Source organism: Myxocyprinus asiaticus, chromosome 35, assembly GCF_019703515.2.
Source record: "Myxocyprinus asiaticus isolate MX2 ecotype Aquarium Trade chromosome 35, UBuf_Myxa_2, whole genome shotgun sequence".
Taxonomy (NCBI): Eukaryota; Metazoa; Chordata; class Actinopteri; order Cypriniformes; family Catostomidae; genus Myxocyprinus; species Myxocyprinus asiaticus.
In genome coordinates, this window is record NC_059378.1 from 35,053,449 (window position 1) to 35,079,679 (window position 26,231).

At 36.5% G+C, this 26,231-nt stretch overlaps 2 protein-coding genes across 10 annotated transcripts in view; one reads left to right on the top strand and one right to left on the bottom strand.

Annotated features, from left to right (window-relative positions):
• Positions 1–149: 149 nt before the first annotated feature.
• Positions 150–13,249, bottom strand: LOC127426110 (ninjurin-1-like). Its single transcript, XM_051672639.1, has 3 exons — positions 13,086–13,249; positions 3,203–3,437; positions 150–1,461 (listed from the first exon to the last, which is right to left on the bottom strand). The coding sequence occupies exons 1-3, from the start codon at positions 13,140–13,142 to the stop codon at positions 1,316–1,318; spliced, it is 438 nt and encodes a 145-aa protein (XP_051528599.1). The 5' UTR covers positions 13,143–13,249; the 3' UTR covers positions 150–1,315.
• Positions 13,250–17,631: 4,382 nt separating this feature from the next.
• The window catches only part of LOC127426068 (serine/threonine-protein kinase WNK2-like), a 46,757-nt gene continuing 38,157 nt past the window's right edge, over positions 17,632–26,231 (top strand). For all 9 annotated transcript variants that reach the window (XR_007894735.1, XR_007894736.1, XM_051672546.1 and 6 more), the window contains exon 1: positions 17,632–19,455. Coding sequence is in view for 7 of the 9 variants with exons in the window: in XM_051672546.1 (XP_051528506.1) it covers positions 18,826–19,455 (630 nt within the window). In the remaining 2 variants the exon portion in view is untranslated. The remainder of the gene's footprint in view (positions 19,456–26,231) is intronic.

Consider the following 26,231-nt stretch of genomic DNA (forward strand, 5'->3'; position numbering starts at 1 on the left):
GTTGTTCTATTAACTTCAAGAAAATCGTTTGCCATTACAAGCATCAGTATTGGGAATGGCCTGTGTGCAACATTTACTAGCCATCATTGTAAAAAGTGTCCTTTTCATTTTTTTCACTTCAACTTCACTAAAATAACAACCAAATAATACAGATTTTCTTAATTTATTTAATGTCTTATATGAGATGCTGTTATATATATAAATAGAAATAATATCATCAATATAAATATACAAAATGTTGAAGAAACAGAAACATGTCAAAAGACCAATATAAAAACTATAAACAACACATACACTGAGTGGGATTTATAATTAAAAAAATCAGTAAATCCAAAGAGTTCAAATAAAGGCATCAAGACTTCCATACACATACATTAATTTTTGATAAATTTGGGGGAAAACACAATACAAGATCTTAGGGAAAGTTCAGTGTTTCAAATGGGAAGCCAGGTTTATTTGAAATGTGTTTTGAAATGACTGATTTTTTTTTTTTGTGTGTGTGTGAAAAATTATCCTTTGGTTACACTGCTGACCCATTAGGAAGGAAAAATAAAGCTTGCTATGTACTGTAATATGTAGATTAATTGTCAGCCTTGTTTGCCTTCACTGCAAGTGCTCAGGTTTAAGAAGACCTTTCTTATTATTTAGTCCTTTATTTCTTAAAATCATGCTGCAAGGCTTCTAAATGTCACAAATAAAACCATAAGATAACACCAAACACAAGCTTGTTGTGCAATTTATGTGCAAAACTGTTAATGTGAACTGAGCTAAAATGTACACACAAACCGTACATAATTGTATAGTTTTACAAAAAAATTACAGGCATAATATAAAAACAGTCTGTACAGTATTTCTTTGTAGACACAGGCTATCAGGTAGGCAGTATGAAGATTCCCTGCATGTTGTATTGGTACTATGCATTTTTTTTTTTTTTTTTTTTACTTCAACGTATCCGATAATGTCCTTTGCCATTGACTTCATTATTTTCAGTCTCAAAGTAATGGTATGGTATTTGCTCAAATTTCACTATCAAAGTGTCTTTTAACTATATTTATTACATGATTATATATAATTACTTAATATCTTATAATAATAATAGTATCATAATTAGATATATTTGTGTTAATATGAAGTTATAACCCACAAATTCCCAAATTAAGCAGTTGTTGCCTCATTTTGGGGGCTAAAAATTTTCTGTATGTAAAAACAAAAGGCATTTAATTTACATAGAGCACACAGGATAACGTCATTACTTGTAATGGCTATACATGACTATACATACCTGTAAGAAACCTCATTATCTGACAAGCTTTGGTTACGCTTTCTTTTCTTCTGGTTTTTGAACGCCGAACGCTGTGATGAAAACGTTTACTACTACGATGATGAAGACGAGCGCTGTAACAATGTTCTCCAGTAGATTCAGTATGTAGTGTTTACTTGCGTCGTTCAGATTCCACTTTACTGTAGAACAAAAGCAATAACAACAGCTCTGTTTCATTCTGTAATACAATATAGTGACCTCACATGTTTTAAATGAATCATATTTAAATAAAAGAAAGTACTTTAGCAGGGTTATTAAAGCCATTTATCTTCTTTTTTTTCAAATGTTTGGTTCTGTAAAAAACAGGAGTCTTGAACGCCACCACACACTTACCTTCACGTTCAAAAGAACTTTAATGATTAATGTAAAAATAATCCATCAATACTAAAGATGAACCCAATATTCCAAATTACAAACTAACATCATTGTTCTTATACAACTGATAAAAATGTTAAAGGGATAATTCAGCCAAAAAAATAAAAATTAGATAATTATTTACCCACCCTCATATTGTTCCAAACCCTGTGTGACTGTCATTTGTGGAACAAAAAAGGAGATATTAGGCAAAGTGTTAGTCTCAGTCACCATTCAACTGAATTGTTTAGGAAAAAAAGAAGCAATGAAAGTAAATGGTGGCTGAGGCTAACATTCTGCCTAACATCTCCTGGAGGAAAGAAAGTCATGCAGGGTTATAACAACACAAGGGTGAGTGACTGATGACAGATTTTTAATTTTTGGGGTGAACGATGCCCTTAACTGGGGAGTTCCTCTGACAGAATGAATGAACCGATTCCAGGAGTTCTCTCTATTTATCTCAGATCTCCGTAGAAGACCATTTCGCAAGTAGATCGCTTGTTTCTTCAATGTTTCCTGAATTACATTTTTGTGGGTTTTTTATTGTCATTATAGAGTGAAAAAGTACTCCTTGCTGCAGACGGTAGCTACTGTTGTTGTTTGGAAAATACCTGGTGACGAAACATAATAATGCCCTAAAAAATCTTTATAGGAAATACCAAAGTGTTGCAATTTAAGATTATTCCCATGTTGGTATTTTCGGTGGCTGGCAACATATCACGTTCACCACTTGTTACATTAGTTTAAGTAAATGCTTGTAAGATTTGTTTAGAGTAAAATAACCTCTCTGCAGATAAAGGTATGTTCATAAAGGTATGTTCATTTTATCTATATACTTGACTATTTTTGGAGTATGCTGTATTTATACTGTGCGCACTATGCAATTTGTCTTTATGCGTGGAATACCAGGATGACTGCATTTGTCAAAATGTGCAGTATACAACCAGAGCACACTGCATGAGATACTTGATTCATGCATTCTCAGATGCTATTCCACTTACTACAATTGTACACCGTAGCCTTCCTGTCAGCTCGAACCAGTCTGGCCATTCTCCACTGACCTCTCTCATCAACAAGGCGTTTCCGTCCGCAGAACTGCCGCTCACTGGATGTTTTTTATTTTTGCCACCATTTTGAGTAAACTCTAAAGACTGTTGTGCGTGAAAATCCCAGGAGATCAGCAGTTACATAAATACTCAAACCAGCCCATCTGGCACCAACAATCATGCCACGGTTCAGATAACTGAGATTAATTCTTTTTCCCATTCTGATGGATGATGTGAACATTAACTGATGCTCCTGATCCGTATCTGCATGATTTTATCCACTGCACTGCTGCCACATGTGGCTGATTAGATAATCGCATGAATAAGGTGTTATGCAAGTGTTCCTAATAAAGTGCTCAGTGAGTGTATATAGAGTCTTTGTGGCATTTTATGAATTCAATGGTTCATACATTTTTTGGTATACATTTTTTTCCACACAAGTTTGGGTAAACTTCCTTTAAAAGTGTAGAACTCATCTCACCTATGAAGATTAGTAAGACCCCCACGATGATCTGCAGGGTGAGTGAGATGCTGATGAGAGTGATGAGAGGAACGTAGAAGGAGAAACCGGGACCCAGCTCTAGGATGGTCTTCAGCTGGGACGCGTTGGCCATCAGTAGTGCTATATCCAGCATACTCTCTGCTGCACTCTTCTTATTGGCATAATGGTTCATGTTAATCGGGGTGTTCCTTGACCAGCGGCTCGGCCGAGGATGCTGAACACAAGCAACAAACCCACACGTGCAGAGTCAAATTACTTACTACATCCATGGGAACAAGACAAGGTAGTACCATCACCTTAATAAGCACATGAGCAACATGCAATGTTTACAGTATTACAAAGACAGGGAATGAGAGGTAAAATACAGTGCTATTTATTAGTAAATCAGTTTAATTTGATGTTTAAAGTGATTTTCCAAAGTAGGACATGTTCAGAAACATGTATAAGTAGGAGTATAGTATATATGAAGTTATAAGATGTATGAGGAGGAGGCAGGCTAATTGTAGAAAAATGGAAGAAATTTTAATGCTCAATATGGTGGCTGTAGTAATGAAGTTTCTGCCTTTCAGCTAAAAGAACAAATAGCTTATTTGATAAAGACCATTTTTATATTGGTGTGAGATTGCTTATTTTACATGCAATTAAAACGTAATCTTAACAGATAGTTCTGGAGATTTGGATATTTCCCATTTCAAGTAATTTCACACCATATCACTATAATATGCCTGCAGTCTAAATTTGTTTCTGCTTGTTAATCATTGTACGTGTTCACAGGGCAGCCCATACACTGTTCAGCCACAACATTAAAACCACCTGCCTAATATCATGTAGGTCTCCCTCGTGCCACCAAAACAGCTCTGACGAGGCATGGACTCCACGAGACCTCTGGACCTTGTTGGTCCAGCACATCCCATAGATGCTCAATTGGATTGAGATCTGGGGAATTTTGAGGCCAAGTCAACACCTTGAACTCTTTGTCATTTGTGCAGTGTGGCAGGGCACATTATCCTGCTGAAAGAGGCCACTGCCATCAGGTAATACCGTTGCCATGAAGGGATGTACGTGGTCTGCAACAATCTTAAGGTAGGTGGTACGTGTCAAAGTAACATCCACATGAATGCCAGGATGCAACGTTTCCCAGCAGAACATTGCCCAGAGCATCACACTGCCTCTGCCGACCTGCCTTCTTCCTATGGTGCATCCTGCTGCCATCTCTTCCCCAGGTAAAGGACGCACACGCACCTGACCGTCCCCATGATCTAAAAGAAAACGTGTTTCATCAGACCAGGCCACCTTCTTCCATTGCTCCATGGTCCAGTTCTGACACTCACGTGCCCATTGTAGGTGCTTTCGGCAGTGGACAGGGTTCAGCATGGGCACTCTTGACTGGTCTGCGGCTATGCAGCAAGCTGCGATGCACTGTGTTCTGACACCTTTCTATCATGGCCAGCATTAAGTTTTTCAGCAATTTTTGCTACAGTAGCTCTTCTGTGGAATCGGACCAGACGAGCTAGCCTTCGCTCCCCACACGCATCATATGACCATGTTGCCGTTTCACCGGTTGTCCTTCCTTGGAACACTTTTGGTAGGTACTAACCACTGCATATCGGGAACACCCCACAAGACCTGCCGTTTTGGAGATGCTCTGTCCCAGTCGTCTAGCCATCACAATTTGTCCCGTGTCAGAGTCGCTCAGATCCTTACGCTTGCCCATTTTTCCTGCTTCCAACACATGAAATTCAAAAACTTGCTGCCTAACATATCCCACCCATTGACAGGTGCCACTTTAACGAGATGATAAATGTTATTCACTTCACCTGTCAGTGGTTTTAATGTTGTGGCTGATCAGCGTATATGCCCATATAAGTGTCTGTACAATGTCCTGCTCTAGTGAAATGCTCAGGAGGATGCTCCCCCCTCCACCTGCTCTAATACAACAGTCTCCAAGTGTGTCTGTGTGTGCGCACGTGTGTTTGGAATGTGGGGTTTTGGAAAGAGGGGGCTTGGCTAATTCAATGGCTAGTCTGGTAGAAGTTCCAGAATGGCTAAAATCAGTTACAGCACCTTTAACCAAACAAAAAATATGAATGTTGTCCCAAAACAAATGGATTAAAGTAAACATTTTTTTTTTTTTTTTTTTTTTTTTTATCATTGAAACAATTAAGTTCAATTAAGTTCACTTGGTTACATAAATGTTTTGAGAAATATGAACAAGGGAAGGTTCAGTTAACCTAACAATATTAAAAGTGCATTAGTTTGGGGTTTAAACTGGGTCATCTCTGTTCTCAGTTTCACAAGGAACTGACAGTGAGTTCTGTTTTTACTTTAGGATGCGAGATGTTCGTGGAGCACGAGAGGAAGAGAGTGGTGAGTTGACCCTTACAGGATTTCCTTCATTCTATTGTAAACAGAACTGTAGTAAGGGACACTGGAATCACTGGTAAGACTTAACAAACCTCTGCACCAAAGAAACATATTAAATGTGCAATTTACTTCCCTGAAGTTTTTCCCCTCTAGAATTTAAAATGTATTAACAGATTATTATCTCAAGAGTAAGCTTAAGAACAGTTATTCAGTTAAAGCAGATTTTTGAGGAAGTTTTTCCAACTTCCTCTTATTTTCTGAAAATAAGAGCAGTTGGGGCACTGGGGTCACTGAATTACACTGGTCAAATTTATAAGACATTGCACAAACAACAAGAGTTTTTAGAGAGTTCTACGAAAATGCAATTGAGTTCCTCTTCGCATTGTGCCATGAACCCATTGTAAAAGAAAGAAAGAAAGAAAAATACAAAATCACTGTAAAGTATGGCCTTTTGTAGCTTATGCCTTTTAATAAACTGTGGCAAATGCAATATGATAAAAGACACCATTGTTCAATAAATGGTTACATTCAATAAAAATAATCAAAATAAAAAGAATATACTGGGTTCAATACAAGTTAAGCTCAATAAAATAAGACATGGATGAACTTGACACACTCACTGTAACAAAAAAAGAACCTCACTTTTAAAAGTATCATTTCTGCTTGCCGGTGCGCAATTGATAGCAAGATGTAGGCCTAAACTTTGTCATCAGTACATCATGCATGTACGCTTGCTGCGTTTTGCATGTCGGCACATGCACCTGGTGTTGACTGTGCTAACACAGTATCAAAATGCTGTCATTGTGTGCATGCGTCAAACGCATCCATATGGGCTCGCGCCTCACGGTCAAAACAATATACTATGAAATGCTGAGCACTCAACAGCTCGCGATATGGAACAGCACATGGGAAAAACAAAGTATACCCTTGCCTTAAAGGGATAGTTCACACAAAAATGAAAATTCTCTCATCATTTACTCGCCCTCATGCCATCCCAGATGTGCATGACTTTCTTCTGCTGAACACAAAGATTTTTAGAAGAATATCTCAGCTCTGTAGGTCCATACAATGCAACTGAATGGTAACCAAAAGCTCCAAAAAAGAGATGAAGTCAGCATAAAAATAATCCATAAGACTTCAGTGTTTTAATCAATGCCTTCTGAAGCAATCCAGTTGGGTTTGGGTGAGAACAGACCTTAACTCTTTTTCACTGTACATCGTGACAGCAGTCTCCTTGGCGTTCATGAATTCAAGCTCGATTGCACTTCATATAGTGCCATCTTGCACTCTGCGCATGTGTCAAGCACTAGGAAGTGTAATCGAGCTTGGATTCCTGATTGTGTCTAGAGACTGCAATGACAGGATGTAAAAAGAAAAATGAGTTACATACTGGTCTGTTCTCAGCAAAATCAACTGGATCGCTTCACAAGACATTGATTAAACCACTGGAGTCTTATGGATTACTTTTATGCTGACTTGTGTCTCCTTTTTGGAGCTTTTGATGTTTCAAAAAGGAGTTAAGTAGATCACTTGCATTGTATGGACTTACAGAGCTAAATTATTCTTCTAAAAATCAATGTGTTCATCAGAAGAAAAAAAGTCATACACATCTGGGATGAGAGAATTTCATTTTTGGGTGAACTATCCCTTTAAGTCAACTGAATTTGGACTTCAAACGTTCTTGAGTCCTTATAGTCCATATGTTCTGGAATTCACATCACACTCTTTGCTGGTCATGAAGGAGCTTCTGAATGAATTGTTATCTCATGAAATCCCTCTCTCCATTTAAACAAGACAATACACTGCATGTCATGTGATCCATGAGATTATACCTTTCTGAGACCACTAAATGGAAGAATTCAGTATGCCTTTCACTAATGCGCCTCTATGAACACAAGTGCATTTTTCTTCTCAGAGGTCAGGCTGCTGGTGTGACCATATTCTTTTGATGTTACATTATTTATTCTGTAAGCACTCTTTGTGTTACTCAGCTCTCAACAGCTGGGCAGCACACTTGTGTCTTCAGTGTTAACAAAGAATTAATGAAATCCCCCAGACTAAAGTTTATGAGATGGAAGAATAAGTGTCTCATCTTTGTTTAAAACTGGCAACACACTCAAATATTCACCAGACTATTCAGCAATGCCTAAGAGAGGTGTTGATTTTGGGTAGGGTTCAGTCCAACTGCCCAACAGAAGAACTCTTGTGCCTATGCTGGCAGTGGCAAAGAGGGTGGAAGGCCTTCCTTCCAATTTTTTTACATACAGATGCTGACACCTATACAACACTCTTCAGATAGAGAACCGAGCTAGTTATCTGAACGTAACCAGCTTTAGACCCTTCCCCTATCTCCGTCCTGCCATGGATGTATGCAGCTCATTTATGTGAAAAACAAAAGGTTACGTTGGATATCTAACAGGAAATGCAAGAAAATATCTAACAATTACACTTAATAAACTATACATACTTTAAAAGCAAGTATAAATAAATAGAGGCATGGCAACCACTGCAGAGCTGGTGAAGTTCATGCCTTCACAATGTTAACATTTTATATATATATATATATATATATATATATATATATATATATATATATAAAAGGAAAAAAAGTGACGGACTGTTATTATGATCAATTATTCCACTTAATACCACTTGCATGTGTTCATCTCAAGACATTTTTCGGGTTTTGATCCTTAAAACACTGTTGTCATTGTGTCACCGATTAAGTATCTTATCTTGCCTAAACACTCCAAGCCGCCATTTCTAGTTCGGGAAGAAGGTGGCAAAGTGATATACTGTAGAATGCTGTCAACAAACCCATGAAATACTTCATATCCATGCAGTAAAAAAACGAAAGAACATCAACACCTTGGAACATCCTCCAACCAATTAGAATCAAGAATTAAACAATAATATAAATAAAAGTGAAAGCTTTGTTTCCTGTAGCCTGGGCCCTTAAAAAGAATGTTCTGGGTTCAATACAAGTTAAGATCAATTGAAAACTTGTGGCATAATGTTGATTTCCACAAAACATTATTTCGAAAATGCAAAAATGAGTGAGTCACTTACATTGGAAGTGAATGGGGGCCAATTTCTTAACGTTAAAATACTCACTTTTTCAGAAGAGTGTAAACATGATTTTAGTGTGATAATATCACTTACAAACCTTTTCTGTGTAAAGTTATAGCCAATTTTACAACTTCGTTTACGTGACGATGTAATGTCAACAAACCCTAAAACAACTGCAAAAATGACCATTTAAACAACTTCACAGCTCAAATAACACACAAGTTTTAACAGAAGAATGAATGTAAGTGCTTTTATACAATTATAAGCTTCAAGTCAGAAATTGTCAGAAAAAAGTCAGAAAAAATTGCCCACGTTCACTTTCATTGTAAGTGCCTCACTGTAACCTTGGTTTTTGCTTTTTTTAAGAAACAAAACTATGTTGTGGTAATCAACATTATGCCACAATGTTGTCGATTTATCTTTACTTGTATTGTACCCGGAACATTCCTTTAAGATATTATTAACCTTGTAACAGTGTCAACACCAAGCAATCTGTAAAAATAGTGCAGCTTACCCCTATCCTAGCTAGCCAAACACTGCGTGTTTGAAACATATTATCTCATCCTTAAGATTCCATCTACAGAAACTTTTTATATATATATATATGGAAAATTCCCTACCCTGACCTGCCTTGGCCTACAAAAAATCCCCACATAATGTCACTGAAGTTTGATGTTCACTGTGATGATGCAATTCACATTTCACAGCTAATACTGCAATTAAATGTACAGAGTATTTTTAAAATACTGTACTATGCTATTTCTGTTGGCATTTGAATTAGAAAAAGTGGTGCAGTTGATATCACTCGTATATTACATCATACCAGAGCAGGTGGAGACTTCTTTTCCACTTGCCATGGAGATTAGCCATGTGGAAATCCCTGCCATTTCAACCGCACAACCTTAACTTTCTCTGAATTTTTCATGTTAACACAAATACTAAGTGTTAGGACAACTCATTGAAATCTAAGGTTTAAAAATGCAATGATTAACCTTTAAATGCATGGGTGTTTCGCCAAACATTATTACATACTTGGGTCTTTAGAGACCCGGCAGGTATAACTATCACAAATGGAACTACAAAATGCCCAGATAGTGCAAACTTTTCAGACAACTAGCAAATAGTAGAATAGAATATATTCTGATATATCAAAGAGATGATGCAATAAAAGATGATTCATTACTTTCACACTTAAATTTAATTAGATGCAACTGGCTGTAAAACACATATTGAGCTACACATAACACATAATCTACACAAGTATTTTCTCAGGTACTTATTGAGTCTAAACAGATGCACAACTTACATAATTTCAGTAGTAAACCAAAATGACAGTAGCCAAATCATATTGTTCATGTGTTACACTTGCTATAGTTTACTTATACATTGCTTCTTTGATAAATAGCAATGTCAAATGTAAATCAAGTCAATCACTGACACATCAGCGCTACTTTGAGTAAGAAATAGCATGTGTATGTCAACAAGCATATGGAATACTGATAATTCACCATTGTCACACAGAAAATCAACGTGATATAGTAGTCATTTGTATGAATATGGTACTCATTCATCTTGTAATAAACAAATAAATACAATACTTATCCTGTGATAGTAAACTTATATAGATATTAAATAATCATAAAAATATTATTTACAGAAGCGCAAAAAAACCTGACTGACACTATTACATATCTAGGGTCTTTAATGACCCTATACACTTGATAATCAAGCAAATTTATTTTTCAAATGTTTCAAATTTTATTTCAATTTTTTGTTACACTATTCAGAAGAGAAAGGTTGAGGAACACTAGAGAGGTGTGGGCATTACTCTAAAAAATGTATGAGGAACAGGTGGTGGAATGAGGTCCCAGGTCACTAAAGAGGTGTTAAAATGAAAGCATTTATTTTGAAAAACACTGTGTTGTGCTGCAACAGGGTAGTTGACATGAAATATAAACTATTTAAAAAAAAAAAAAAAAAAATTATTTGTATGGGATGGGGTTTTTATGACCCTGTATTAACTGAAACACCATTTTTCACGTTTTCATAATTCCATACTGAGATATGGAGTTACCTCCTGGAATATTAATTTTTACATTTAAAAATTCATTTGTCACACCATAGGGCTATTTATGTGAACGACTTAAAAACTAAAAGGTAATTAAAAATGGTTAAAAACGTCAAAGAACCTGCCACAGTAACGTATATACTGTATATTTCCCTTATACTTACAATCATATATCCTATCTTGAATAAAAAGTTAGTTTCCATGCTATTTGTCAACGAACACCCCAATAACTTTGGTAGCAGTAGCATTAAAGGAATATTCTGGGTTCAATACAAGTTAAGCTCAATCGACAGCATTTGTGGCATAATGATGATTACCACGAAAAATTATTTCGACCCATCCATCCTTAAAAAAAAAAAAAAAGAAAAAAAAAGAAGCAAAAATCAAAGTTACAGTGAGGCACTTACAACAGAAGTGAATGGGGCCAATTTTGGAGGGTTTAAAAGCAGAAATGTGAAGCTTATAATTTTATAAAAGCACTTACATTAAAGGATTAGTTCACCCAAACATGGAAATTATTTCATGATTTACTCACCTATAAACCATCCCAGAAGTGTATGTCTTTCCTTCCTCAGCTGAACTGAAATTAAGATTTTTATAAGCACATTTCTGCTCTGTTTATCCAAACAATGAAAGTAAACAGGTGCCATGAGGCTGCTGGCTGTTTGACGGTCCAAAAGGCATGTTTATGCAGCATAAAAGTAATCCGCATGACTCCAGTCAATCAGTGAATGTCTTCCGAAGCAAATCGATATGTTTGTGCAAAAACAAATAGATCATTAAAACTTTATTAACTTTTAAAAAACGCTTCCCGATACTAGTCAACTCATCACGGAGCTGTCGCGTGACATAAGTGCAAAGTCTGAAGCGGGCGCTTTGTATATAACAGAGGAACGAACGTCACACGGGAGTTAGGTCATTTCAAACAGAAATACAGCGGTGGCCGGAAGCAACGATTTAAAGTTAAAAACGTTTTAATTATCGATTTGTTTCATACACAAACCTATAGATTTGCTTCAGTAGACATTCAATGATCGACTGGAGTCATGTGGATTACTTTTATGCTGCCTAAATATGACTTTTGGACCGTCAAACAGTCAGCAGCCTCACGGCACCCATTCACTTTCATTGAATGGACAAACAGAGCTGAAATGTGCTTTTAAAAATCTTCATTTCGGTTCTGCTGAAGAAGAAAAGACACACATCTGGGATGGCTTAAAGGTAAGTAAATCATGAGAGAATGATCAAATTTGGGTGAACTAATCCTTTAATGTGTTTGTTAAAACTCACATAGGCCTATTGTTTGAGCTGTAAAACTGTTTAAATCAGAATTTTTTTACAGTCATTTTAGGATTTTAGGGTTTGTTGACATAATATCGTCATGGCAACAAAGTTGTAAAATTGTCTATAACTTTATACAGAAAATGTTAATGTTAACATGCACATTGTTTATGTCTTGAGGCTATACTTTTGAAACAGTGAGTATATTTTAACAATTACAGATTGTCGCATTCAATTCCATTGTAAATGCCTCATTTATTTATTTATTTATTTTTAAAGAAAAGGATGGACGGGTCAAAGTAAATTTTTGTGGAAATCAATCTTATGCCACAAATGCTGTCGACTGAGCTTAACTTGTATTGAACCCAGAATATTCCTTTAAAAGGTAACTTCAACATGTGTTGCTTTATAACCCTAACTTTTCTGTAATATGTCGGTTGTTCCACCGTAGAAACTAAAAGGACATTTTGTTAGTCACTCTAGATGTAAATGCAATGCAATTTGTAAATTTGAGCTTGTTTATGTTTTGTTTCAACTGACTGAGTTCGTGGGTCTGTTTCAGAATGCCTTTTGTCAAAGGTTTAGCGTTTCACGAGTCGGTGATGTCATCGCCAGGCTGGAACAGGTGACGCAAAACACCCGGGTAATGAATGAGAGAAAACTTTGAACTGCCTTTGTGAAGGGTTAGCGTTCACGTTGACCAACTAAAAGTCTCGTTGCCACTTCTATCTCACTGCCGGACAGTCGAAAGCAAATATGAGATTTAATAAGCAACATAAAAACATCCCTACAGTTTCTTTGATCCATGCAAGTGCATTCATCACATTACAGTGTAGCAGAAAACGTCTATAAAAACGGAACTAAACGGAACTAGTAGGTAGGGCAGCTTCATTCCTATAGTGATCACAATAAGACGCCCATACCCCTAGCATTATAAGCCAACGGTCCCATTTTGGCTACCCCAAAAGGATGGGATAAACCAGGGTAAACGTTACACTTACATCCCATAGGCGTACAGTATGTTTCGTTTTGTTATATTGTGAATGCTACTGATGTAAAACTGTTTCAAGCATCACTTACCTCCCCTGCATCACCTCTGGTCGCATTTCCATTTAGTTCCATCGCTTCTGAAGCCATATCCGTTTCTCTGATTCAATCTACTCCGTAAATGGCTGAGTTTGTGTGTGTTTGTGGTGCATTATGAGCTCATAGTGGATGAAAAGAAAAGAAAAAGGGGCTGGGTTAACGAACTGCCAATCACTGCAGGCACGACAGTTGAAAACCTACCCGGACGTCCACAGGGCAAATACCAAAGCTCATGCGCTTATCAGTGTTAACATTAGTTATACAGTACTTTAGGATGATAACTCCTAATGTCTGTATTTTTAACGCTTTAACATAAAAATGAAGTGGTGGCGTCGTTATTGTAGAAATACAGGAATTTGACGTGGTGGTCGTTACATTTGCTCTAAAAATCACACATAAGTGTAATGGTGTGCCAGATAAAGAGTGTAATTGGAATGGTCATAAAATATTTTAAATGATAAAATAGGTAGGCTAATAACTTTGAGTAGTCTTAAAGGAATGTTCCGGGTTCAAAACGAGTGAAGCTAAATCGACAGCATTTGTGGCATAATGTTGATTACCACACAATTTAATTTACCACACAATTTAATTTCGACACGTTCCTCATTTTCTAAAATAAATAAATAAATCGAGGTTACAGCGACTAATAAAGGGATAAAAAAACCTAAATCAATATTTGGTGTGACCACCTTTGCCTTCAAAATAGCACCAATTCTCCAAGGTACACCTGGACACTGTTTTTCTTGTTTTTTGACAGATATGACGTCCCAAGCTTTTTGGAGAATCTACCACAGTCTTCTATCTATTTAGCCTCTCTCAGTTGCTTATGTCTCTTTATGTAGGTCAAGGTAAATGTATTTATAGAGCACATTTAAAAACAACAAGTGTAATGTAATCCCAGACTGACTTGATGTTCAGTGGGGGGCTCTATGGGGGACATGTCATCTGTTGCAGGGCTCCCTGTTCTTCTATTCTATTCTATCTGCAAAAGAAATGTTTGACATTAAAGCTATAAATAACCATCTTAAGACAGATGTTTTTGTGAAACATTGTATGTGCCTAAAACTTTTGCACAGTAGCCTACTCTATATTTGGACATTATAAAAACAATTTATCAAATTGTAGCTTTTTTTAGAACACTTTTGTTGAAGTGTCAGATTTTGGAATGATGTTCCAGTATGCTGTCAAACCTGACCATGCTGCCACAGTCAACTCTGACTGTGTTACAAAGAAAAGACAGTCATTATTTTGTTACCTGTCATTTATTTCAAACATCAAAATTCTATCATAAACTTTGTCACACAGGGGCCAGATTCAGACCTGTGTGGTATGTTTAGTATGTATGGACAGGTTTGTCTTCAATTGTGAGGGCCAAATGGCTCCCAAATGGGTCAGATGATGTTGATCTTTAAATATAGTGATGTGCACTTGTTTGTGTAATGGTTAGATTTAGGGTTAGGGTTGGGAAATAGAAAATATCATTAGCATTATATAATATCAATGGAAGTCTTTGAGATGTCCTCACTAATATAGTCAAACAAACCTATGTGTGTGCTTGTGTATGCACATGCGTGTGTTTCCTATTTTGTGGATGTTTTATAGTCTCACCCCTTCATTTATGTGTGATTGTTTTCTGCATTGAGTCTGATTTATGTATTTTTATTTGACAAATAAAAAAATTGCTCTGTGTTGTAGTCTTTCCCATTCATTTCCTATGGCGGGTCATTTTTGACCTGGAACAATACAAGTGTTTTTTGTAAGAAAATATGTAAGAAAAGTAACCAAGTCCTGGACCCCTCAGATAAATTATACCATTTTTATTAAAGAAACAAAATGAAAAATGGGTCAAAAATGACCTGAACAACACAAGGGTTAACACTTTAATACATTTATGTTTGAGATGAGAACATAATATTGCAAAAAGTCCAAATAATATTCAAAAAGTGATATGATCACGTTACTATGAAATGTTCAAATGGATTTAGACTTCTAACGTATGTTATTCACTCAATGTGATTTTTACTGCTTGCTCAATTAACATATTTAAAATGAGATTATGCAACACAACTCTTTAGCATTTGGTCTTAATTTCATTGTGTACAATCCATCTATGTTCACTTAATCCATTTGTGTTGGAACTATGTGAATAATATTTGTTGCATCAATATATTGTTGAAACAGGGCAGGGGATTTCCAGTTCCCAGCCTGCTTTGCATGGGACTGGATTGGGAGAGTACATTTTTAAAAGTGTTATTTCAATGTATTTCTTTGTATAACTTTGGGTAGTCTTAAGTATTCTCAAGAGTATAACTGCAGAATAAGTTATCCATTGAGTAAATGTAACGTCTCGCAAGTTGAATAGGATTGAACTACATTAATAGTAATAATTAATATTATATATTACTAATTTAATAATTATTTGACATCATTCATTAATATAATGCTATACACTGGAAAAAGGAAAAGCAGCTGTATTGAAAATACTTAACCAGTACACTTGAAATCAACTTAACCCTTGTGCATTGTTTGTTTGCAGGGTTGGGAGGGTTACTTTTGAAATGTATTCCACTACAGATTACAGAGTACATGCTGTAAAATGTCATTTGTAATGTATTTTGTTAGATTACTCAAGGTCAGTAACGTATTCTAAATGCTTTGGAATCTAATTGATCTTGTTTTAAGGATTTTTTGATATTTTTACAGGAAAACAATAAAACAATTATTATCAAGAATATGATATTTGCCCTAGTATCAAAGGTCTTACTAGAAATTGTGATCCAACGTGAATTTTCTTGATAAAAAAAATATGATCGTGCCTGGGAATGTGCATGTAAAATGGCTAGAAATAGCATTTTAGCTTAGCGTAAAGCTGACAATTTACACAAGGTTTATTTCTATTTCTTCTGCTCCAAACTTACTTCAAACTTACATCTCTGTCTGTTCGTATGAATGTAACACATCATAAGAAAGTGTTTCACCGCTGTTCAAATGCACTTTGGATTGCATTATTTATATGTATAAATGTTTCCATCTGAAAGACTAAATATTAAATGAAATAAATGACAATAAAATGCAAAGTAATCTCTTCAGTAATCAAAATACTTTTTGAATGTAACTGTATTCTAATTACCAATGATTGAAATTGTAACTGTAGTGGAATACAGTTACTTATATTTTGTATTTTAAATACGTAATCCTGTTACATGTATTCCGTTACTCCCCAACCCTGTTTGTTTGTGAGTCACACATAAGTTGTCCGTGGGTCATCAGTGACCACAACATACATGTGTAATATATATATATATATATATATATATATATATATATATATATATATATATATATATATTTTTTTTTTTTTTTTTTAAAGACAATAACACTAATGTTACTAAAGTAAAAACACTAAAGTTGTGCATTTGTGTGTGTGTGTGTGTGTGGGGGGGGGGGGGTTAGATCTAAATTACACTATTAATTTTTTATATAAAATAAGCACGTTATGTTATTTTCACAGAAAAACCTTCACTTCAGTAAATTGAATAAGTATCAAAACAGCTAAATATGTCATGTATTGGGGGTCTCTGGTGACATCTGCTGGAATAAAAATAACAACTACATGAAATTACAACTATGTCCAGTAGAGGGCTTTAGTGCTCCATGCATTAACTGATCTCTATAAACCAATGTTGTAACAAATTTCATTGTGTACAATCAATCTATGTTCACTTAATCCAGTTGTGAACTATGTGAATAATATTTGTTGCATCAATTTATTGCTGAAACCGGGCAAGGGATTTCCAGTTCCCAGCATGCTTTGCATGGGACTGGATTGGGAGAGTACATTTTGTAATTGTTATACAATGTGTATGAGACTTGTTAGTGTTTAATCTGTTATGTTGGGATTTAGAGAAGTTTCTCTCAAGTTGATTTTTGTTGTTGTTGTTGTTGAATTAAGATAAACCAACGCCAATTTTGAATGAAGTTAAACAAAAACAATGTGTGTGTGTGTGTGTGTGTGTGTACTGTATATATATGAATATATATGTATGAATATATATATATATATATATATATATATATATATATATATATATATATATATATATATACATATATTGTTTATTTACTTATATAAACTTGCCAAATATTCTGTAAATCTACAACTAATTAGTTTAAATGACAGATTGTATTGTTACTAGTACTCAAATTATTGTGTTTTGTATCTTGGTAGTATTTTTAATTTAGTACAAATGAACAATGTTAGTATTTAACAGAACAATTTTAATAGTCGAGATTATCAGAGGTACATTACAGCTATATACACCTGAATTCACCCTATACACACACACACACACACACACACACCTACCAGAATACTATGACTAAGAATGGCTTCTGTAAATGTTAGGCTATTGCAGAGGGAATACATCTCTTAGTAGGTGGATCATGTTCTTTCAGGAAGAGAGGAAAATGGGAGGGGTGGGGAAGGGGGTAGAGAATAAAAAAGCATCGTCATACAACATTCATTCACTGAGACCATGCAATGAAATATTCAGCATTCTTAACCAAGTCACGCGGATCCAAGATAGAGATAGCCTATAGGATACAGTAAATGGATATTGTAGAATAAGTTAAGCTACGTCACTCTTTATGCAAGTGAACTTTCTTTACATTTAAGTATACGCTATATAAGTGTAACATGTCCGACGAGTCCTTCACATGTTTGTGCACTGAGGGCAGCTATGCTCCCTAGCAGCGTTCGTCCTTCAATCGAGCTCTCGGTCACGTCACGTAAAGTCCTGGGCGGACACAGCCAGCATTCCGTGGGGTCCATGACGACCCGTGAGGAGGAGGAAAAGGGTACCGCCTAAAAACAGACGCTTTTATTGGACGCAAATTGTTGCTAGGCGCAGCAGGATGTCCGTATTAAAAGCGCATCGGCACATGTAAAGAAATATGAAAGCTTGCACGACTATAACATAACGAGCGAGGAATCTTTAGGGAGGTGTCGGTGCCATATTATCCGAGATGAGGAGAGCATTGCCGCAGTGAGCAAATAATCTGATCAACGCTTTTGCACCGGGCTGTGGATTTCATGTCCCTTACAGACGTTGACATTTAGAAGAACCAAGGGTACTCGGGTTTAAAAACAACGATGTGGTTGATTGGTGAAAGTAGATGTTGTTTTAGACATAATTCATTAAAATGGCATTATAAATTCCGAGCGAGCGATTATAGCAAGGGACAGCTGCGCACTTTTTAGTTTTATGACGGATTAACAACGTGACAACCTCTGTGAACTACCCAACATGGTGAGTTAGTAAGAGATATTTAGGCCTATATTAGTTTCACATTGAAATATTGACTGAGAAATCTCTATAAAATATATTAAGTAGATTAGTGGCATGGATTTGTATTAGCCTATTAAAGCAAAATGCAAGGGAGCTTTCATCGTTCTTGAATTGGATGCCCTTGCGCACTTCGTAATTGTATTGTTTCTGTTTTACTCTTTTTTTTTTTAAACTAGTTCTATAATTAATACTAGATATTATATGTAAAAAAAAAAAAAAAAAAAAAAAAAAAAACATTAAAAATAAAATAAAAAAGGAATTTGGCATTCGGTCCTCGAATGATGCCAAACTGCGTCAGTACAGATTGTTATTACAGGTGCGTCCGTTCAACGAGGACCATGCAAACGGCTGAATGTCACAAATAAGTGTCCAGCGATTCACGGGTCATGGAAAACCTGACTGGATCCGACCATGAGAAGCAGCCTCTGGGCTTCGCTGTTCCTCCAGTCCCCTCAAAAAAGACTGTGATTTATGAAAATGGTCACGAACATCCCACTTACACGGACCCGGCGGTTGCAGCACTCAGAGGGGCCAGTGATCCTACCGCATACCCCCTATCGGATTACCGGAGGCTGGTCCGGCAGAGATTTATACGCAGAAGTTTGTGGTTCTCTGAGTCAGAGGATCCAGATCTCGAAGCTCTCGAGTGCGACAGCACCGGCAGCAGTCCCGTTAAAAACGCGCATCCTCGGAGCGCACAAATAGCGGTCCAGAGGAGTGCGAACGCGGAGAGTCAGGTGGAACAAGTAGACGTTGGCAACGAGAACTTGGGAAAAGAACGAGATACAAGCGAGGCCGAGATAAAACATGATGCTGAACCGTCTGATAATGACAAGGGTTTGGGGAAAGCTGGGAGCGACGAGAACGAGGAAGAGGCCGAAATGAAGGCGGTATCCACCTCTCCAGGTGGACGCTTTCTCAAGTTTGATATAGAGCTTGGCAGAGGATCCTTCAAAACGGTCTACAAGGGCCTGGACACTGAGACGTGGGTGGAGGTGGCCTGGTGTGAACTTCAGGTATGACAAATACAATGTCAAGATATTTTGTCCTCAAGATTGACCAGTGGTGTTTAGAATTTCACCTGGATGCATCGTAGGCCTCTGGCTGGCCTCCTCTTATTAAATGAATAGTTCACCCCCAAATGCCCTGATGCCATCCCAGATGTATATGACTTTCATCTGCTTAACACAAACAAAGATTTTTAGAAGTACCATACAATGCAAGTTAACAGGGTCCAAAACATTGAACCTAAATAAAAGCACATAAAGGCAGCATAAAAGTAATCCATTGGTTAAATCCATGTCTTTAGAAGCAATATGATAGGTTTAGGTGAGAAACAGATAAATTTTAAGTCCTTTTTTACTATAGATTCTCCTTCCTACCCAGTAGATGGCGATATACACGAAGAATGTGAATCGCCAAAAACAAAAGGGAAAACTTTTAGGAGAAAAGAGTGCTTAGGAGGGCAGTTTGAAAGTGGAAATTATAGTAAAAAAAATAAAAAAAAAAAAAAAGGACTTAAATATTGATCTGTTTCTCACCCACACCTATCATACTGCTTCTAAAGACATGGATTTAACCACTGAAGTCGGATGGATTACTTTAATGCTGCCTTTATATGCTTTTTGAGCTTCAAAGTTTTGGACCCTGTTGACTTGTTATGAACCTACAGGGCGGAGATATTCTTCTAAAAATCTTAATTTGTGTTCAGTAAAAGAAAAAAGTAATATACATCTGATATGGCATGAGGTTGAGTAAAATAATAAGAGAATTTTCATTTTTGGGTGAACTGTTCCTCTAAAACTTAAAGTTCTTGGCACACCATTCAGACACCTATATTTTGTATTTCAAACCATTGTGTCAAAAAAATGATATGATAACACAGAACTGTTAATTAACCAACAAATCATCTAAATTCATGGGCATCATAACTTGGCCAATCATGAAGGAAGTAAAAACTGAACTATACTTTACATAAAGATTAGTTTCTTTATGTCTATATTTTCAAGTTGATTGATCCGGTTGTTATTGAAAATGCTTCCTCCTTGTACAAGTTTCCCGGGTCATCTGATATGGCTCCTTTGTTTTATCACCACTATTGATTGTACAACGGAGAGAATCACCAGGACCATATCTATATTAGATTGCAAATGTTTAATAGTTCTAGTGTGCTCTAGAAACTTTTAAGGTCAGTGATGGTTGACAACTTTTCACATTACTTAAAAACAAAATACAATTTTTAATATAGTTCTTAAGCACAACTGAGAATCAAGAGAGAAATATTTTGTTTGAGGTGATAATGGTTTTGTTCTCAGCTGTTTGTAAGTCTAGTACTTTATATTTTGACTACATTATAATATCTCCTTCAAACAGCATTGTGATTGTTAGCGTCAGTGTAAAACCCTGAAATAGTCATTTAGACAGGTTGGAGGGTTTGGACACAAACAAACTCTGGAGAGCAGCAGTGTACTGCAAATCCCTGGAGGATCAGAACCCTCTGCATAGACATTCATGTGACAAGATCTGGTCATGTGCACCTACAGTGTACCTGCTAAAATGATGCAACAGCACCTCTGATTATATCTGTTAGATTCTTTTACCTTTTTTATATATTATAACTCTTGTTTCTTAATCTTCTCAGGTCTAAACCAGAAACAAGGCGTTTTTGCTCTTAAATGCAAAGTATTCATATCTTTGCCCTCTGTAAATAACTCCACCACACAAATTCTACTGATCCACAATACATTATCTTGTTTTATTGAGAAATACTTATATACTTACTCCGTAAGAATAAGCTTTGTGTTGACTAGAAAGATTCAATTTTGAGCTCTCTGTCCATGGGAGGATGACTAGGCAGTTATCAGTGGCGGCCCGTGCATTTTAAGTCTAGGCCTTCAGTGCGATTCATGCCATAAGAAAACACAGTTTCACAATTAATAAGACACCCTGTGCCTATGGACATCATACATTATGTTGTGTTCTCTGCTATCATTCCTAGGTTGCAAAACTATTCCAAGCCTATAGGGGACACTGTGCCATGTTAATGTGAATTCTACCAGCTAACTACATAAAGCATTGAACTACCGAGTGTTGGCTGTGTGCAGTGTGATGCAGTTAATAAAACATGCGGAAAGTTTTAACCAGCAGTCCAGTACTTTCATTTCTTTTATTACGTTAAACATTACACATTACGTCGTAGCCAACTTATAATACCAATTTACATTCAATAAACATGCCCATGCACGAAAGCCAAAACCAAGGAGGCCTAATACTAGGAAACGGCTATCTAATAATATTTGCAATTTAAATGTTGCTTGCAATAATTTTAGCTTTGTAAGGATACACGGTTACTTTTCAAAACTTGAACCGACACTGAATGCTCAGGCCAGCCTAATTTACACTTAGAAAACTCCTGATGTTGCTATAACAATGCAAAAAGCACTTACCAGTTTGCTTGATGTGAAAATCAGCCCTCCTTTCCTGTTTATATCTCTGGTTTTTAAATCCATAAGGATCTCTCTCTCAATGGCGATAGCGGCAGTGAAGAACTCACGCTCTTCGCTTTCAAATTACGTACATCACTTAAAGCATGATTGCTTCACTCAAGGCCAGCTAGAAGGCCTCGTCTGGGACATATCCTAAAGATCACACCCACCAAGAACAAATAAATCAATCTGATTGGCTGAAGAATCTGACAGTCTGACTTTAGATGCCTGTTCACTTGAAATGTTGAGGGATGCTATAGAAATTCTGAAGGCATAACAGGGTGGAGCTCAAGCGCTGCTTCGGCTAACAAGCTCGGCTTCGGGCATGCGATTTGTGAAACAGGCGTCACGCTTCGATTATTAGCATCAAGGAATAAATTCTGATTGGATAACCTTTATTTTTTTGTTATTTGTTTGTCAATGAATTAGGAGTGGAAATCTATTAAAAATAAATAGGCAAAAAGGTGAATGAGAATAAAAGGATGAAAAAATATGTATTTATTAGGCATGTTAGGCCAGCAGAGAAGGCTTTGCTGGCCCTGAGAATTCGCCACTGACAGTTATGATCTCTGAAGACTTGATGTTTTAAATGAGGAGGGGGTCTGGTTTTTGTCTATGAGAGCGTTCCGTATTCCGGCCATGTTGGGGGCATGGTGCCAGTTTTGATTATCCTGCTGATCATATGAATGGAATGCGAGCCAGACAGATGCAGCATATAGACCCATCTATAGTTAGGCTGCTGTGCATAGCAAGCTAAAAATGCTGACACAGGCTGCAAAATCTGCAACGAGGGAGGAGAGAGCAATGAGGAGGTACAGGTCAGCTGAGGTGAAGATGGCCGTGTAGTAAGCAACGTGGCCTCCCTCACATCAAACAATAGTCTTATAGAGACTTAAGCTCCTTAAGATATTCCTTATGGAATATTTCTTGTACAGGAGCACGCCCAACCTGATTTATGCCTCATTTTTCTCTGGCAGGGCTGCATCAGCAAAACCACTGTTACATCAAGTTATCTTCAGCTATTTGTGTTGGAGTCTTCATCTGAATCACATTGCAGGAAATATCCTTAGTGCCACGCCCTGGGCGTACATAAAAGCATACATCTCAGTTACTTTTGTGAGAGCCTCTGCTTTAGCACATACCTTAAAATCATTTTAATGGCTTAATTTAATTGGGATGAAAGTCTGGGATAATATTTTAACCTATCAATCTATTTAGCATACAGTACTTTGATACTATTCTGGTTAACTGTTAAAATTTGGTATTGCGGTAGGCCTATTGCTGATGTTGTTGCTAATGATGAATTGGTTGTGTTTTACCTCAATTTTAAGTCGCTATGGATAAAACTGTCTGAATAAATGATTAAATGTAAATATAAGCACATCATTGCATATAGTTGACCATGCTTTAAAATGAAAGTAATAACACTTGCTGTTAGTTTAACAGTTATATTGATGAGCTAGCTTGTTGTTCGGTAACTTCTGATAGACACAACCTGAGGTCACATTCAGACTAATCCATTTTCATTTGAAAATACTGGTTTCAGTTTCCATAGTCATAATTTTCCAAAGTGTGCGGTAAAAGAAAGCATTTTAGAAACGCACTGATTTTGGTGGAGGAAAACAGTTCTAGTGTGGATGCGAGACTTAAACAAAGCATAATCTATGCATTTTCAAACAAAAACAAATCTGGGACTGGATTCATGAAAAGCTCTTAGGATACATTATAAGAAGTTCGTATGAAGGTATTTAGCTATAAATGTTGACAGTTTAAGAAAAAAAGATTCTTATGATTTTTTCTTTGAGGAATATTCCCATGCAACACAAGTGAAGCTAAATTGACAGAATTTGTGGTATAATGTTGATTACTACAAAAAAAAATAAAAAAATATTCTGACTCATCTGTCCTTTTCTTTAAAAATAAATACTTGAATATCTTGATTAAAAAGTTAATTTCCATGCTTTTTGTCAACGAGTGCCCCAGTAACTTTGGTAGCAGTAGCATTAAAGGAATGTTCCAGGTTCAATACAAGTTAAGATCAATTGACAGCATTTGTGGCATAATGTTAATTACTACAAAAAATATATATATATTTCTGACTCATCTGTCCTTTTCTTAAAAAAAAAAAAAAGAAGCAAAAATCGAAGTTACAGTGAGAAACTTACAATGGAAGTGAATGGGGCCAATTTTGGAGGGTTTAAAGGCAGAAATGTGAAGCTGATAATTTTATAAATGCACTTACATTAATTCTGTTAAAAATTGTGTATTATTTGAAGTTGTTTAAATTGTAATTTTTATGGTTCTTTTAGGGTTTTCATCATTATGTCATCATTGCAACAAAGTTGTAAAATTGGATATAACTTTACATGATTTTATCACACTGTCATGTTAATGTATATTGTTTACGTCTTGTGGGTATGCTTTTGAAACAGTGAGTATTTTAATGTTTACAGATTGGCCCCATTCCATTGTAAGTGTCTCACTATAACCCAGATTTTACCTTTTTTTTTTTTTTTTTTAAGAAAACGAGGGACAAGTCAAAATAATTTTTTGTGGTAATCACCAATTATGCCACAAATGCTGTCGATTTGAGCTTAACTTGTGTTACACCCGGAATATTCCTTTAAGCTAGAAAAAAAGAAAAAAAAAGAAAACGGTGACTAAGAATTTTATTTTTAAGAATTGTGTTTTATTCTTTGTGAATCCAGCCCCTGGTAGAGTGTTTGGTGCAATGCTGATTAACGATGATCTTTTTTGATCAAATTTATAATTTGCAGTATTTTGTACAAATGTACAAATGTACAGAAAACTGGATGAAATTATTAATGAATAGAGAGAGATAGAATGAGATTTCTATCTGTGTGTATCTCAGAGTTCATTTGAGGTATCAGATGGCGCAGTGTGGGGGTGAGTCTCAGAGGTTTTATAGGGTTGCACATTGCCTGATCACGAGGGACAGAGGTGTTACAGATACTCCCTGTCAGCGTTTAGCAGATTTATTAGCAGGAGGAGGCAAGATGTCAAGGTATTGATTTGCTCAAGGCTCTTGCCCCATAGTGAGACAGACACACTCTCAATTGAACCTGTTAACCAACAACAACCCTGTTACGGTAGCATTTTTCAAGCCTTGCATAACTGCTAAACAAACCTCTGTAGTGCCTTTCTAAACCACAGGTACATTATCTACATTGAATATACAGGTGCATCTCAATAAATTAGAATGTCGTGGAAAAGTTAATTTATTTCAGTAATTCAACTCAAATTGTGAAACTCGTGTATTAAATAAATTCAATGCACACAGACTGAAGTAGTTTAAGTCTTTGGTTCTTTTAATTGTGACGATTTTGGCTCACATTTAACAAAAACCCACCAATTCACTATCTCAACAAATTAGAATACATCATAAGACCAATAAAAAAACATTTTTAGTGAATTGTTGGCCTTCTGGAAAGTATGTTCATTTACTGTATATGTACTCAATACTTGGTAGGGGCTCCTTTTGCTTTAATTACTGCCTCAATTCGGCGTGACATGGAGGTGATCAGTTTGTGGCACTGCTGAGGTGGTATGGAAGCCCAGGTTTCTTTGACAGTGGCCTTCAGCTCATCTGCATTTTTTTGGCTCTTGTTTCTCATTTTCCTCTTGACAATACTAGATTCTCTATGGGGTTCAGGTCTGGTGAGTTTGCTGGCCAGTCAAGCACACCAACACCATGGTCATTTAACCAACTTTTGGTGCTTTTGGCAGTGTGGGCAGGTGCCAAATCCTGCTGGAAAATGAAATCAGCATCTTTAAAAAGCTGGTCAGCTGAAGGAAGCATGAAGTGCTCCAAAATGTCTTGGTAAACGGGTGCAGTGACTTTGGTTTTCAAAAAACACAATGGACCAACACCAGCAGATGACATTGCACCCCAAATCACAGACTGTGGAAACTTAACACTGGACTTCAAGCAACTTGGGCTATGAGCTTCTCCACCCTTCCTCCAGACTCTAGGACCTTGGTTTCCAAATGAAATACAAAACTTGCTCTCATCTGAAAAGAGGACTTTGGACCACTGGGCAACAGTCCAGTTCTTCTTCTCCTTAGCCCAGGTAAGACGCCTCTGACGTTGTCTGTGGTTCAGGAGTGGCTTAATAAGAGGAATACGACAACTGTAGCCAAATTCCTTGACATGTCTGTGTGTGGTGGCTCTTGATGCCTTGACCCCAGCCTCAGTCCATTCCTTGTGAAGTTCACCCAAATTCTTGAATCGATTTTGCTTGACAATCCTCATAACGCTGCGGTTCTCTCGGTTGGTTGTGCATCTT

Bases quoted from the DNA above. Each gene is read 5' to 3' on its own strand.
- LOC127426110 (XM_051672639.1), bottom strand. From the start codon at position 13,142: ATGGCTTCAGAAGCGATGGAACTAAATGGAAATGCGACCAGAGGTGAT. The intron at 3,438-13,085 runs GTAAGTGATGCT...GCTTGTGTTCAG, and splicing joins CCAGAGGTGATGCAGGGGAG to CATCCTCGGCCGAGCCGCTG. The intron at 1,462-3,202 runs GTGAGATGAGTT...TTTGTTCTACAG, and splicing joins GGTCTTACTAATCTTCATAG to TAAAGTGGAATCTGAACGAC.